General features: G+C 39.7%; 1 protein-coding gene across 2 annotated transcripts in view; it reads right to left on the bottom strand.

Annotated features, from left to right (window-relative positions):
- Sorcs3 (sortilin related VPS10 domain containing receptor 3) overlaps positions 1-17,508 on the bottom strand; it is a 664,579-nt gene that overhangs the window by 130,859 nt on the left and 516,212 nt on the right. Inside the window, exon 8 of one of the 2 annotated variants that reach the window (XM_008845711.1) lies at positions 7,789-7,878. In XM_008845711.1, the coding sequence (XP_008843933.1) occupies positions 7,789-7,878 (90 nt within the window). Of the gene's footprint in view, positions 1-7,179; positions 7,270-7,788; positions 7,879-17,508 lie in introns of both variants that reach the window. The other variant, XM_029569661.1, reaches the window with a different exon arrangement.

Genomic DNA, 17,508 nt, shown 5'->3' with positions numbered 1-17,508 from the left:
TTCTTTAGTATTTTCTTACTGATAAAAACAGGACTCTGTTGTAGAGTGTGAAGGCTAATCTCAGTTGTCAAGTGAGGAGAGTTAGAATTACTTGTGAGATGGACCTCTGGGCATGCCTGAGGAGAATTATATTGCTTTGATTAATTGAGGTGAAAAGACTCACCCACTATGGGTGGCACCATTCCCTGGACTGAGATCATGAACTGTGCAGAAAGAAGAAAGTGAACTGGGCACAAGCAACCATTGCTTTCTGTTTCTTGACATGGGTGAAACATGACCAGCAGCTTTAGTATCTGTTGCTGTGACTTCCCCACCACGATGGACTGTACCCCTGAACTGTGAACCAAAATAAACTATTTTTCTATTAGGTCGTTTTAGCTAGGGTATTATATTATAGCAACAGGGAAAGTACTAAGATACACAGGATGGTCTTTGAGTTCCTGAGCTCAAGGAATCTTCCTACTTCAGGCTCCCAAATAGTTGGGATAACAGGTGTGTGCCATCATGCCCATTGTGACCTTGAGATTCGAGACTCACAGGTCTAACTGCCTGAAACCAGGGCTGAGAATGCCTGGTTTAGAGCCTTATATTTTACCATCTAAATCAACTATCCAGATGATCCTAGTGTATCTGAGTAGTCTAAGGGATCTCTATTTGTAAAGTTTTATCATGTATGTCTAAATTTGACATTACAGCATGATACAGTAATCTACAAAATTCATATTCAAGAACCACACAACAAAGTCATAAAAATCGATAACATTTTAAGTAAATTTATGATTTTGTGTAAGGGTCCATGAATAGCTACCCTGGGCTACATGCAACCCTGGGGGCACAAGTTGCTAATGCTTGCGTGTGACTTTTCTCTAAATAGTTTCAAGAGTGAAGAGAGGCAAATCAGTAGTAACTAGAATCTCAAATCTTCAAGAATAAATAAAAGCAGTATTAATTTTAATTAGTCCAACAGGGTTTTGAACCATGGAACATTTTCTTGAATACAGCTACTCCCTCATTCTAATCCCAAATTATGCATTACTTTCTTGCTTGCTGGTCCTGAGACTATGCAGGAAGAAATTTGGTGATAAAAGGAGAAAACAAAGGAAAGAAAATACAATAATAATAACACAATTAAGCTGAGACTTTGCTAAAGTTGAAACAGGAAAAGTGTCAGAAATAAGCATGTACATTGCTTCATTTGTAAAGCAAAGATGAATAACAAGCCTCCTCCCACCCGCTGCTCTCTCAACAACAATTTGGGAAAAGCATAGTTGCTTTTTAAAAGACCAAACCAGGGACATTTTAAGGGAACATTAGTGAAAATGCTTCCCTAATCTTGAAATACTGTTCTTATAACCTGGACCAAGTAAAACTTTACCCTTACATAAACAACTTTTGGATTACATATTTGCCACATCCTACACACCACATTGGAGGTAGGACAAGGAATAAAAGATAAAACTTGAACCTAAGAAGATGACCCCCAATGGGACATGTGAAGACATTACATACCCTCATTGTCTTCTCAAGCACTGCATAGATACAATGGATATGGTGATTAGAATGAAATGCTTACAGGGGAGTGAGGGTGGCATGTTCAAGGACATCTCCATGCACAGTACTTAAGAACAGAGGGGTTACATCACACGGGATTTTGTGGGGCACACCTAACCTTTATTTGAAAAACAGCACAAAGTGCTCACAGTCAGAGTGGATGCATGAAGAGATTTGGTTGAAGAGTACCAGGTTCCTTGCATGATCTTATGTGTCATGGAAGCAGTTTTAAGAATGGATTTGAGTGAGGTGATGCTAGAGTGCAGACACACAGGCTTAAGAGGACTCTTGCACTAAACCAGATAATAATATGTGAGGGTTTAAACTAAAGAAGTAGATTCTTTATGCCGTGTCTATGAAAGGGGTTGGTGGGATATTAAAAATCTACAGGGAAATAGGGAGAAGGTATATCTACAGTGCTTTAGACGTCAGACTTACAAAATTTACTTTTTAAAAAAAGATATCACTCATTACAATCACTAGTGGTAAATGATCTCTTAATTATTTGTTTAATGTCTTTTTCTCTCAGTGGACTCTTAGTTTCTGGAGAGTAGAAACTCTTACTTAGCACTTTATCTCTAGTTCTTAGCAAAGAATCTGGTCTATCATATACAAACAGCAAAAGATCACCATGTAAATAAATGGAATATGCAAATAAACAGAAGAAGACAATGATGAAGGAATACATAGCCGACACTAACTCAGTTCTAGACTAGTTACACAATATCATTAAGAGGAGGTGCTTTGAATCAGTAGTTTGGTAGGTGACTTGGGGTTGACATACAGGCTGAGGCTGTTTGTGTCATAATCACCAATATCAACATGGGATGAAGTCACTCAGAGAGCATGCAGATTGCCATAAGAATTTAAGGACATCATCAATTCAAAAGTAGCTGGACGGAGGGCACATAGAAAAAGAAATCATAGTAAAACCCTAAAGGGAAGAGCATCGATATGGATTGGATTCGGGAGGTAGAGCATTTCATCAGATACTCCAGAGAAGTGAATGAAGTATAAAGATGTATAGTAGGTTTGGCATGTAGGTGGTCACTAGCAACAATGACTACAGGATTTCCACTGAAACACTGGAGAAATGGGTAAGAAGACAGAGGGGAACCAGCAGGAGATGGAAGAATGAATGGAAAGTGAGAAAAAAATTAGGATTAGAGATGAATCCTTGAGAAGTGTGGCTGTGACCCACCAGAAATGTAAAATTAAGGAGATGAAGCTAATATCCTAGCCACTATTATTATGATAATTTTAAAGATACAGTCCTCCTTTTGACTATTCAAAAGAGGACTGTATTCTATGTCAAATAAACCCTGACTTAGGTAAGAAGCTACTGTAGACTTTGATCATCATTATCTGCAAGCACTTCAGTGTGAAGGAACAAAGAACTGATTTCTTTGTTTTTAGACAAGGTATAATGTATCACAGGCTGATTTCATACTTACTCTGTAGAAAAGGCTGGCCTTGAACTACTAATTCTTCTGACATTACTTCCCAAGTGCTGGGATTACAGGTATGTGACATCCTCCCTGGCTAAGAATTGCTTTCAAATTTATTTTTATGAGTTCTTTTAAAATTTATTTTATTTCATTTTCTGTTGCATGTGTATATATGTGATATGCATACTTACGTGTATAGTATTCACATGTGTGTAGCTGCTTGTGTGGAGGACAGAGTTTGATTCACGTGTCTTCATGCATCATTCTCTGCTTGATTTACTGAGGCAGGGTTTCTTGTTGAAACTGGAGCTAAGTGATCTCCTTAGACCAGTTTTCCCAGATCCCTTGTACCTGCCTCCCTAATATTGGTATGGGGCTGCCATGCTACCTAACTTTAATGTGGGCATTGGGGGTCTGAACCCTGGTCCTCAAGTTTGACATGGCAAGCATTTATCTATCTAATGCAGCCTCTGACCATCCCCAAGAATTGCTTTAAAATGGAAAAATAAAATAGGACAAAGACTGGGTATGGAACAGGGAGAGAGATGGCCTGAAGGAACAACTGAAGGAAACATTTTCTTTGGGGTCAAGTGACACTCAGAAGGCTGAAAGTGATGGAGGGCCTGCTCTCATTGCACTATTTGCCTAAGCTCACAGCTCTTGCACAAGCTTGGCCAAAATTCAGAGGCACAGGGCAGTAGAAAAGCCAGACTTAATTTTGATCAAGTCAAATTATCAGGCATTTTGTCCAAATTGGTTAGTAAGACAGTAGTTCAGCTAATCATTTAGCTGAGACAAAGAATAAGAATCTGGCTTTATTATCGATAAACAAGGGAGACACCAGAGTTACCAAGTCACATGGGGGACGATTTCTTTGTGCCAAGCCATTTCCCAAACACAAACGGTGGGTGATTTCTTAACCTTGGCTATTTGTCCAAGTGCATAGGGCTCAGGCAAAGTTCAACACCTACCTCAAAACTTTTTTTTGAAAACACAAAACAAAACAAAATAAATTGTCTCATGTAGAAATTATTACTAGAATAGCAAACTAAGAATAAACCAGGAATCTAATCAGGGATATGTCAGATTCAGAGTGGCACAGTGACAGCTTTCAGCAGTATGAAGACCCTGGTTGTTTATGATGAGATGGCATCATGAGTTTCATGTGCATGCCAGGCAAGCTCATGGTATATATATAGTTTCCCCCTGGTTAACACCGTTCCTAATTTTACTGAGTACTTTATACTGGACCAACACTGAGCAATTCATTAAATCCTCACAACTTTATAAAATAGTATTATTATTCCCATTTCACAGATGAGTAGACCTGAGCTCATCGACAAGTAGCACAGCTGGAAGGAAAGCTCAATGTTCTGCTCATAAGCTCAACTGCCTTTTCCATAGGCCACCATTGCCTCTTATCATCTTCTACTACACTTTCCAATTGATGCATGGGTTCCATGTTTATAAGCTGAGTGTCCTGAGTCAGAGCCCAGGGGCCAAGTTATAGAAGACTTGGCACAAGTCTCCTTATCCTAACAACACTGCTCATTATAAATGTCATTCATGCTGCTCTCTCTATATATATAAAACCAAGGTGTGCATGTTCTGAACAGTTCGGCTGAGAACAGAGATTCTGGGGGCAGTGTTGACACGAAACTTTTCTATCATTTTGTTTCTACCCAAGACAACTAACAGCAGCTATACTGCTGCATAGACCAGCATCAACTTGCCTAAAAGCCATTTCCATTTTTAAAAAACAATGGAAAGAACCAATCTTACTCGACTCCCTCTGCCCACAGCTCCTTAGCCTTGATTATGAGAATCTGGGCTGAAACCAGCTAATAAAAGGATCGATAACTACCCTGCTATTTTCACAGCAGCCTCATATTGATGGGAAGCCTCCTCTGGATGTAGTTCTATAAAGGGGCTCCATGGTTTATTATGGTTTGATATGCCCCCACAATGATTTCCAGAGGGTTGCTAATCATTAATGGAGTGCTCTGGTAGAAATCAATTTGGAGTCTTCTTTGTCCCCACCTACGGTCACACTGCCGAGAGGAGTGAAATGTTTGCTTTTCTAAGAAGGTTAAAAATTAATAAAATAGATACACACACAGGTAAAAATATCCTTACAATGGAGATGGTTTTGAGGTTCCTGAAGCAGGGATCTTAGGTGCATGTAGGGAGACTACCAAGTCCAGGGAAGGAGGGCATCATTCTCCTTTAGGAAGATCCTAACCACGGATTTCCCCTTTCTAAGTCTGCCACCAAGGATACTGCTTTCCTGTTTGTGTTTAGACTCTCTGATGGGCACATCCTGAAACCGTAACCCTATACAATGTTCCCATGAACGTCAATCAAACAGAGGTTAGATGAAAATGGAATATTGGTTTCCATGGTCCCTGAGATTTTCATATGAGCTCTGCCTTCCTCATCAGACCTTCCACCAAACTCTGCAACCAATTCATCTTCAGAAGATGAAATTTTACCTTGGCAAATGATCCATGTTCTCTCTTAAAACAGAGCTACTGCATGCGTAATTGGTAGTCCTCCCTATCTGTGGGTTCCAGAGACCAAAACTGCACCAATATGAACTAAACATATATAGAGTGCTTTTCCTTGTCATGATCCCCTAAACAATATAGTATAAGTAGTCTAGAGAGCTAGAGATGATATTTTACATATTCAGGATGATGTACATAAGGTGTATGAAGACATTATGCCATACTATTCACATAAGGGACTTAATTATCTATGGATTTTGGCATTTCCAGGTGTTGTGGAAGCAATTCCTCTAAGACAATAAGGGATGACCATATTTCCTATCAGATTCTCCATTGGCTTGTTTACAGGTTGAATTCCTTATTTTTCCTGTGTTACCTAAAACATCACTTTCTCTAGGAAACTGCTCTCACTATACAGTTTCACTTAGCTGAACCTAAGTGGTTCTAGACTTCTCCAATAGTCTCTGAACCTACAATGGCTTGCTTAGTCCTGCTTCTCAACTAGACTATAGCTTTAGCAAAACAGGGATAACTTGTACTTTCGTCCCCACCCTATCCATACATGTTAGTTCAATATCTAACATAGAGTGCACACTTAAGTGGTAGAAAGGATAGTTAAATGGACCCATGAAAGAAGGAACAAATGAATCAGTGATTGAGTGAATACATACATGCATACATTAATAACAAAATCAATTAAATACCAGGGGATTTAAAGTGCTCCACCTTCTTATCCCACAATTGTCCCACCTCAGTTCTTATCAGCCTTTCACACAGTTTCTTAGCCTCAACTCAGAGGCCCATGTCTTTGTCATATGACAATCACGTGTGCACCTAGAGACAGCTTCTTTGCAGCCCAATTAAGTTATGCCATCACATCCTGTCTTTGTTCACACAGATTTTAAGATCCATCTTTCAATGTTCCCGTGGAATGGGGTCCATAGAATAAGTTTCATGCTTTTCTAACGGAAGAGTTGAAATGTTACCATCGCTACTATTTTTGGGGACCTAAAGGCCCCGCCTTACATAGGTCCAAAAGGAAGTTACTGGGGGCCTGGCTTGCTTTGAAAGTCTGAAGAATACTTCTGCGCTGCTGAGGAGTGCATGATCAGCGCGTGACCATCCTTAAGATACACCCTCAGCGGGGAGGGGGGAGTTCCAGGTGCCTTTATAAGCTCTGTAATACCTGTAATAAATGAGTCCCTGCCTGACTAGACTCCCCATTGCGTCTGAGTGTCCCCAGGTAATGGGGCTGCGTGGGCTGGCCAACTGCGTGCTTACTCATCCCCAATCATCACTGCGCTGGAGGTCGCTGTTTCGAATCCCCAGCAGCTATTGTTCCAGTAAGTTATGCCATTTTAAATAGACAGTGGTAGAGAAGGAAAAAAAAAAAAAAAAAAAAAAAACCTCAGGCAGTGTTTATACTGACTCTCAAAACATAAAAAGAAGCAAGAAAACCATCAGACCTATCGGTGCACTTCTATGCACACAGGTAGCAGCTATGTTCCTGTCTGAACTTGACCTCTTTCCCAATAATGCCTGTCCAAAATTGAGGAACTTCGGAAGCATGCCAAACTAAATGCCAGCAGTCCTTCCCACAGCCCAAGGAGACAGCCTCTCCATCCCTGGCTTTGTCCAGAAGGACTTAGGACGTCAGGTTCTGCATATGATACCTTTGGCAAGGAGTACTTGGGCAGCTTTATCTGTGCAAAGGCTTCTCTTCGATAGGACACGTAGTAGCTGGCTCTTCCACCCGTTGTTACCTGGATGATGGAGGAAACACAAAGAGTTCAGATGGGACCACAGATCAGAAAGTTGGAAAACACTATCAGCCACCACAATATGTTTGCAATTGCCTTTCAGAGTGTATCCTTTGCTAGTCTCTAGTCCCTTGACTGTCTCAAGTGCTTCCATATTATAGTGCTGAGACAATGAATGTGCAATTCCATTAATCTTTCCCCTTTTCCTACTTTTCCTAGTAAGAACGGTAGAGAAGGAAAAAAAAAAAAAAAAAACCTCAGGCAGTGTTTATACTGACTCTCAAAACATAAAAAGAAGCAAGAAAACCATCAGACCTATCGGTGCACTTCTATGCACACAGGTAGCAGCTATGTTCCTGTCTGAACTTGACCTCTTTCCCAATAATGCCTGTCCAAAATTGAGGAACTTCGGAAGCATGCCAAACTAAATGCCAGCAGTCCTTCCCACAGCCCAAGGAGACAGCCTCTCCATCCCTGGCTTTGTCCAGAAGGACTTAGGACGTCAGGTTCTGCATATGATACCTTTGGCAAGGAGTACTTGGGCAGCTTTATCTGTGCAAAGGCTTCTCTTCGATAGGACACGTAGTAGCTGGCTCTTCCACCTGTTGTTACCTGGATGATGGAGGAAACACAAAGAGTTCAGATGGGACCACAGATCAGAAAGTTGGAAAACACTATCAGCCACCACAATATGTTTGCAATTGCCTTTCAGAGTGTATCCTTTGCTAGTCTCTAGTCCCTTGACTGTCTCAAGTGCTTCCATATTATAGTGCTGAGACAATGAATGTGCAATTCCATTAATCTTTCCCCTTTTCCTACTTTTCCTAGTAAGAACAAGGTTGATTCTGTTCTTGTCACTGTGCTTTGCAGATGATACTCACCTAATGCATATTTTCAGCTGAAAACGGATTCTGTCAACAACAGTTTCATTCATGATCTAATTGTTCAGTCATTATTCTTACCAGTTTATTAAACCATTGCTTCCATGTCACAATGATCAAAAGTGTTTTCTTGGAATCTGAATAATTACTATTGCTCTAAGTGCCATTAATTTGAAATTTAATTTTACCTATGATTTGATCAAACATTTTCCTTCATATTCATTACTCTGTGCATTGAGCAGACACTGATTTTTTCTAGGTGCAAATTGATTAAAAGCATTAAAGATAAGAGGAAACACTCCTCCAGATTTGGAATCCATCTTGAGTTTGGGTCCGGGCACTGCTTGCTCAAAGCTATGAAGGGTTCAGGACAAACCTTCACCACCTCATTTGGAAAAGAATGGAGTCTTCATTAGATGACTTAGAAAACACTCCAAGAAATGGTCTGTTGGCCTGGGCTTACAGCAAAGTCCTGCCAATATGGCACAGCTCTGCAGAGGGCTGCTCCCAGCCCGATTATCCTAACTCAGGGGAAATTAATATTCACAGGAGAAGATAACATGGCCTGGTCAGAGAAAATAGTACGACAACAATAGAAACCAGGCTTCTGCGGAGGCAATTACTCCAAGCACATGGTCCATTCCACTAAGCCCCAAGCACATGCTGGAGAGCAGCCAGTACTCTCTCTCCCGTCCACATTTGGCATCCATTCACAGCAACTGCTATGAGCTGGGTGGTATAAAGTCTCTACTGAAAGTCACCCATTACTCCTTACTCTGAGAAAGGTCCTCTCTCATGGCCCTCCACCTCTTCCGCACAGATTGGAAGACCCTAAAGCAGGTACTTCAAGCTTCCAGGTAGAGTAGATGTTAAAATCAGCATGCATGAAGTATAGCTTTAGAAAAAAGTCTAAAGCAGAAGATTAGACAGTGAGTGAAGAGGAGAGATTGTTTTTCTCCCTGTTATTTAGAACTATCTTAGTTTTCTATTTTCTAATGAGAATCATTTTTGTATTCCAGGACTTTTACTTTTATTTTGCTAAAATACCTGTTATAAATGTAATTCATTTCATATTTGCTTGGAGGGGGTTGTTGATATAGTGAAATCAATAGTCTTTGGAGAATTTCTTCATTTTGAAATAATCATTAGGTGCATAGAATCAGATTAAAATATAATTCCTGAACCTGAACATATAGGCACCCTTAGACCTTGTATGACCCTATGTGTTTATTTATTTGATAGTTTTATTTTTTAATTATAAAATCAACATATATAAACAAACCTGCCAATCTAAAACCTAGATCAATAGGTTTGAGTTTTAGCATGCTTCAGAATCACCTGGATAGCTTATGAAAACTCAGACTGCTGGGCTTCATGACTGACTCAATTGAGTTTGGTGAGAGTCCAAGACTTTTCTTTTCTAGTAAATTTGCAGGTGCTTCTGATCTGGGGACCACACTTTGAATACCATGCACCTAGATCTATAAAACAATTCACATGCACTGTCATGCTCCTCACCTGAATTTCTTGAATATTATTATTTAATGGTGATATTTTTTTTATTCATTGAAATTAAATTCATACAACTAAATCTTCACCATTTTAAAATGTACAGTTCAATGTCACTTAGTTCATTTAGAGTGTTCAGCTTTTTTCTCTATTTTGTTCTAAGGCATTTTACCATCCCCAAAGGAGTTCCCATATCCATAATAACATTTGAGCCCCAGAAATATATCCTGTGGTCACCTATCATCTGCTTGAAATCTACTTCTCTTGAGAACCTCATCCACCATACCTTAAGAAATAAACCAGCATCAGAGAAGGCAAGTTACATCAGGAATAATGGTATGAACTCATTAATTAGAAACTCTTTCCAGACCCCAGCTGTCTTCAATGGCAAGAAGATGACAATATTACCAAGTGAGGCAAGGCCTGACATAGTTTCTAGTCATCACTGAGGGCTGAAGAAGAATGTAGGTGACTCCAAAGCACTGGGAACTCAGTCTAGTCATGTCTATAAATGCCCTGTGCAAACAGTCCCTCTACGTACAATCTCATGTACAAACTGGGAGTTCATATTTGAGTAACGAATACAAACAATGGCTCACATGTACTGTGGGACGGTCCAAAACACAAAGGGACCACAAGAAGAACTTGGAGCCCAGAAACTATCCAAGGACTTCTGCTACCACAAAACCTTACAGAGATATCAAAATCATTCCTGCCACTTTTATTGACTCTATATCCCTCTTAGTATCTGCCAAAATTCAAATGGTGCTTAAACTCAATATAAGTCTCATAAGTTCATGGGAAGATTTTGGACGCTATCAATTTACTGTGATGTCTCCCATCTATCCGCTTCAACTTTTCCTTTCCTATGAAGTTTTCAGTGTTTACTCTTGTAGCATACATATTCTTATAATTGTTACTCCATGTCCTATTATGATGTTGTGACCTCCTTCATTCCTCAGTTACATGATTCTAAAGTTTTAACATTTGCATCCTTTTCAAATTTTATGTTGACTTTTAGTGCCCAATGCAATAATATTAAGTTTGGGTCTTTTAGAAGGTGATTAAGCCAGATTTTGGATGCTATCGATTTACTGTGATGTCTCCCATCTATCCGCTTCAACTTTTCCTTTCCTATGAAGTTTTCAGTGTTTACTCTTGTAGCATACATATTCTTATAATTGTTACTCCATGTCCTATTATGATGTTGTGACCTCCTTCATTCCTCAGTTACATGATTCTAAAGTTTTAACATTTGCATCCTTTTCAAATTTTATGTTGACTTTTAGTGCCCAATGCAATAATATTAAGTTTGGGTCTTTTAGAAGGTGATTAAGCCATGAATGATTGACCTTTCTGAAAGGAATCAGTGCCCTATAAAAGGGTTATAGGTAACTATAACATTTGTCCCTTTTTCCATGTGAGGACACAGTGGTCAAGGTACCATATTTGTAAGCAAAGACAGTACCCTTTCAGTCATTTAGCCTGTCTCTGCCTTGATCTTAAACTTGCCAGATTATTGGGAACTTTGACAATTATATGTTAGTTTTTTATAAAATTTTCAGTCTAAAATATTTTGTCATAGCAGCAGTTCAAGATATAAACTGGTACTGGAAAGGAGATATTGCTAAAATATGTACCAAAATATATCGAAATGGCTTTGGAGCTGGAGTTATGGGTAGAGGCTAGAGTAGTTCTGAAAGTTTTTTTCTAGTGTTCTGAAACACTAGAAAAGAAGCCTGAACTGCAATGAACAGAGTTTTAAAGCAAATGGGGTGAAGGCTCAGGAGAAGAGGAGGACTTTAGAGAGAACTTCAGTCTTCTCAGAGATGGCTTAGGAGGCTGTGATCAGAATGGGAGTAGAAACTTGTACAGTGAAGGTAATGCCAATTAGGTCTCTGGTAGAAATTAGGAGTAATGCATTTGAAACTGAAGGGAAGGCCACTTTAAGAGAACATAGCTAAACTGGGTCTGTTGTAGTACTCATGGACATCAGAACTTAAGTTTGAGGGGGACAGAATATTTGGAGGAAGAAAAATCTGAGTCCTGTGCTGAGGTTGTGGCACGATGTCTAGACTTCTTACAATGAATTGTGAGATGAGAGTGTCTAAGGGATGCAATACTAAAGATTTGAAAAATCCTAATCCATGCCATGTGAAAAGTTAAAAGATATGTTTGGAACAGAACATCAAAGGTGTTACCAAGGAAATATTTTATAAGGAGATTAGTATGAACAGAAGTCAGAGGGCTCACATGTACCATGGAATGCTCCAAAACATGAAGGGACCACAATGGGAATCAGATGGCATTCATTAAGAGAATGGAAGAATGGCCCCAAAGGCATTTGGGACGTCTCCAAAGGTGCTACTCCCATCACAGGCCCAGAATACCAGGATCTTGAAGACAGAATTGTTCAAGGGCCTTAGGGCTCACTACTCAGCATCACCTGAAACTCTGATTTCCAAATTCTAATGCCACACTTCCTGGCTGTCCCTGCTTGGACTCATGTGTGGCTCCAGCCTTAACTTTGGCAAGCATAAGGAATAAACCTTGCAGCCATTCATATGGTGCTAACTCTGCAAGTTCACAGAGTGCAAGGGCTACGAAGGCATGGCTGCTTCCACTCAATTTCAAATGAAGTCCTTAAAAGTTCTGCTGGGAAGAGGATACTGCAGACATGGAGCTACAGCACAGTCCTCACTAGGGAAAGAACTGCAGATGTGGGACCAGCACAGAGAGGCTCCAGTAGGGCAATTCCCTGTTGAGTCATGGATTGGGACTCTCTTCAAGGCCCCAAGACAATTGTCAATGCACAACTCTAGTCTTGGAAAGTCAAACAAAAACCCTGGGGACTCAACCCCATCTGGAAGACAGGACAAATGATCAAAGATTATGTTTAATATTCAGTATTAATCTTGGCTTTGTTGGGTTTTGGGCATACTTGGAATCTGTTAATGTTTCTCTTCTGGTTTTTGTTTCTGAATGGAAATGCTTATCCTATGTCTGTCTGACCATCGTATTTCACAATCATGCAATTCAACGTATTTGATTTCAGAAACTCACAGCTGAAGAGCAATTTGTTTGAGGATGAATCACACTTTAAGTTCCAACCACATCAGACTTAGATGATATTATGATATTTTATATGAGACTTGGGCTTTAGACTTTGAAGTTGATTTGACACTGCTGAAGACTTTGGGGCTATTGAGATGGAATAAGTATACTTTGCTCATGACAATGCACATGAATGGGGGTGTGCGGGAGTAGAATACTTTGGCTTGAATATTTGAATTCTCTCCAAGAGGTGCTGTTAAAACCTATTCCCCAATGCAACAGCATTAAGAAGTAGAGCCTGGAGCTGGAGAGATGGCTCAGCAGTTAAGAGCACTGGTTGTTCTTACAGAAGACCCAGATTCGAATCTCAGCATCCACATGGTGATTCACTAACAATCTGTAACTTCAGTGCCAGAACCCACTTCTGGGTTCTGGGGGCACTGCATGACACAGGTGGACTTACATAAAAGCAGGAGGAAAACACACATAGACATCAAATAAATCAGTCAAAAAATTTTTTTAAAGTTGAGCCTTTTAGGAGATGATTAAGCCATGTGGGCTCTTCCCTCATGAAAGTAACTGTATCTTACTGGAGGGAACTACCTAGTATCTTCTTCTCTTCACCTTATAAGGACACAATGTTGAAGGCACCATTTAGACTCTCTCCATGCAACGAATCAGCCAGTACCTTGACCTTGGGATCCCTAGCACTCAGAATGTGAAAAATAAATCCCTGTTTTTATAAACTACACCAGCCTGGTATTTTGTCATAGAAGCAGAAATGGACTAACACAGCTGGTCTCCTGGAAGATACTTACTGGATACACGATAATAAAAATAATGATTCGACTAAAATTTGTTGAGTTCATCAACCATGCTACAGAACTCATATATATGAGCTCCAGGCTCATATATAAATTATCTGGTTAGGCTTCATGACAACACTTCAGAGGCTATAGGGTGCTAAGTGGCTTCTTCAAGATAAGATAAATCTGAACCTCAGGAAGATTGGTTCTAAAACTGTACCCCTCATCCCCAAGTGACCAGAAAGAGTCATTCATCTGTCTCACACATCTAACTGTAGCAACACATTTCCTTGATTCTCACATCTTTTTAAAAACAACTTGTAAAGCTCTTCAATTGACAGGTGTAAATGTTTCTTTACATTCTCCAAAAACCTGTTCTAATACTGATGCTGCATTTTAAAAACAGTCTTCTTAGAAGTGAGGTAACAAAAACAAGAGTAATCATAGTCTCCATGTGACCAGTGTTTGCTACATGGAAAGTACTATGATACACAGGTTACATATTATATCGTGTTTAGCTTTATATATCCTGATGTTAGGGGTCAGGAAACTGAAGCAGAGAGAGGTAAACCAACTTGCCCAACATTACATAGTTTTTTCATAGTTATAGCCAGAAACTGAACCTTGGTTTTCTTACTCTTGCCCCTGCCCAAACCCAGACAATCACATGCCTGTACAGTCAGATGCAGAGCAGGGAGTCAATACTAATTAACCAAGTGAATAATGGATTATTGGCATGAATCTGCATAACCATAGACTGTAGATCTGTTTTCCTCCAGTTTGGAGGCTAGAGCATGGATTACTAATTGCTCTCCACTCCTTTTGTTCCTGGATGGTCAAAGGATTTTATTGCAGACAGAAGCTTGAGTATCCCATCTTCAGGAACAGAGCCTCACAGGGCTAGGGAGACACGCAGCTGATACGTTTGCTGTCTCTCCATGATTATTTGTGTGGTGCTCTGGCAACCATATAGGAAGGAATAAAGTTTAGCGACTATTAATCTATTTTGATGAACTTTTCTCTTCCTTACAAGCAAATTTGCTGGCACTGTAAATCCCACAGATTATTACTACTCTCCCTTTCAGTGACACCTTTTATTTTGCATTTGATGAATGTCATCCAATTATTTGCTCAGGGCCCATCCGTCATGTTAAACACAGAATTAGCTGGGTTTTTTCCTTACTAATGACTGGCTCATTAATCTGATTTTCTGGACTTCCATTTTACAGGTTTAATTGGGCTCCTAGCCAGTAAAAATGAATCCTCTGAATCAATGCATTGGCCATTAAACACATCTGTCCCTTTTGATTTCTTCCTGTTCTTGCAGTAACCAAGCCTAACCTGACATATCCTTTATTTATTTATTTTTAATTCATCCCATTTCTGGGTGACAGCTGTTCTTAGAGAACCAAGGGAAATCTACACAACAAAATGAAACCAAAGTCATTAAGTTATTTCCTGCCCCACCTTTGGAAATTGAGCAGTTAAGCTTATTTCTGCCATTGAGAAGAATAAAACTGTGGATTCTACATTTACAAACATACATAGGAAATCTGAGAAGGAGAGAGAGAGGCTAATATTTTGGGGTATCTATTTTAAGATGAGTACTTAATTTTCATGTTATTTAATATTCATAATTATTATTATTCTAAATTAAATCACTCTTATTAAATATTAGATAAAGAGATTCATAGCTGATAAGATTTTTGATCATTTGGCATGTCAGGTATTATTCTTCTGTACATACTAGGCTTCTAGCTTATATTCAGGAAGAAAACTAACATGTAGGGACGTTTTACAAAACACACAAAAATTCACAGCCAGTGAATAGTGGGTCTAGAATTTGAATCCAGTTTATAGCCTTTCAAAAGTTATGCAGATCCTTTCATTAAGTGAGGCTTCCAAACCTCTTTGTAGAATGGAATCGAGCCCATGTCACTCAGCTTGCAATTTCCCAGACAGGATGCCCACCAAGAAGCTGCTCTTTCTAGGTGAGGTTCCTGTCAATTTCTCAGCCTCAAGAAATCAATGCTCCATTGTTGCTCAGGAGTGAATGGTGCTGCTACCAGAATCTGTGGATAAGAAGGAACATAATAGAAACGAATTTGGCTGATACAAGAATGTTGCCTTCATAGGAAATGACATTTAGAAGTTTTTTCCAGTTAGAAGATTGAGCTGGGTCCAATAGAATGCAGATAATCTAGACCAAGAAAAATGACTGCCTTTACAAGTAGACCTCAGTCTCCGCTCACATGATCTCCCACTGTTTCCTCCTCCTCAAAGGAGCGAAAGGAAAAGTGGGACTGTTATGAAGCACTATTAACTTTTCCAATTTCTTTGTTCATTAATCCCATTTAAAATAAATCCTCGATGTTGTTAGGCCTTTCTCCACCTACAGAATTCCCTCAAAGGACAAATGTGCCTTTTAAGAAAAAAGAGGCAGTTTTCTCAGTACTGGGCCACAAGAATCACTGGATTCCTGCCTGTATTCCCAGACACTCAGGAAGCTGAGGCAGGAAGATCACTTGATCTTCAGTGTTTGTGGTCAGTCTGGGCATCAGAAATACATTCTCTAAAACGGAGTCAACAAACTGCTGTATTTCTCATCAATAATTTTCTTCAGTGTCTATACAAATGACAGTCACCATGACAGCTTCTTTAGGAAAGTGAAATTTCTTCTGCTAACTTGAGTTCATGTCCCATGACTGCTAAGGCCCCACCCTGCATGTCTGTATCAAACTGTGATGTAGCACTTGGAACAACATGGCATCATATTAGCAAGTTTTCTTCTCGGCTAGACTGTCTGCCTTGGAATTTATTGTTTGTCTAACTGATGCTTGCTCATTTTATAGTCTGGAGGCTCTATGGTATTAATGTAATATACAGTTTTAGATTTCTTTCCAGAAAGTGTGGGTCTATTACCTGACACTAGGCCTTGGACCTCTTTGAAACAGATTTGTACATAAAATCTTTTATTGGTGCCCAAACATTAATAGCCCCAAAATAGCTTCACCAAGAACAGATTTGGGATAAGAGTTGACATGGAAGCAAGTACTACCTTCTGCCTCACTCTTCCGTCAGGGTTGGAGTTGTGAGGATACGGGTACTGAACATACTGGTCATACAGTATAGGTAAGCAACTGCCACCATTATCAGTCCTGCTAACCAACTTCATTGCTTATTAGAAATGTCAGTAGGGTAGAGAAATGTTACACGTCAGAAAAGCATGGAGCAAAGGGTCTGTGTTGAGAACACATGACCAGGTGGAAGAATTAGTATGCTTGCCTCTGACCACCCACATTTTGTCAAATGTGACAAAAGGCTCAGCTCCCTATTACACATGCTTTCAAAGGGGATTCTATCCCTGACTCTTAAGAACAGTGCTCATTAGTTGGGATCCTAGAAATGTGTCTGAGTCTGGCTTCTACCCTTTGTGATACTGAATTTGGGCAAGTAATTTACACTTTTCCATTTCCTCTTCTGAAGAACAGAGATACCCCTACTACCTATGAACACATGATCAGGAGATTAAATATGATACTGCATGAAAAGTGCTTTAGCTCTGCAGCTGGGACACAGTAACTTGTTCACTGCGTAAAACTTATTCTTGCAGAGCTGCAGGCAAAAATGTTTGCAGTGGTCAAACATCTGAGAGGCCTTGTACAGACTTAGGGGGTACTAGCTTATATATGGCCACCTGGTCATAACTGGTCAGGAATAGAGCACTGAGATTCTCTTCCTTGCCCTCTGTCAAGATGACTTTCCAGGGGAGCCAAACCACAGGAACCACAAGGTCTAAGTGTTTTGTGGCAGAAATTTACCATTAACAGCCACAAATGTCATCTCTATGTTTTGTCTTTCATAACTTAGAGGGAAGAGTAAGTTTTAAGGAAGACCACCTGATTCCTCAAAACATGTTTACTGCATATTCTCTCTAAGTTTTTTTTTGTAAATATTTGTTGAAGTGTTGGTAACTGAAAAGGAAGAAATAA

The sequence above is a fragment of the Nannospalax galili genome, unplaced genomic scaffold, assembly GCF_000622305.1.
Source record: "Nannospalax galili isolate Female #2095 unplaced genomic scaffold, S.galili_v1.0 scaffold161, whole genome shotgun sequence".
In the NCBI taxonomy this organism is placed as follows: domain Eukaryota; kingdom Metazoa; phylum Chordata; class Mammalia; order Rodentia; family Spalacidae; genus Nannospalax; species Nannospalax galili.
The sequence above is the reverse complement of the archived record's forward strand: the minus strand, read 5'-3'. Positions and strand labels throughout refer to the sequence as shown.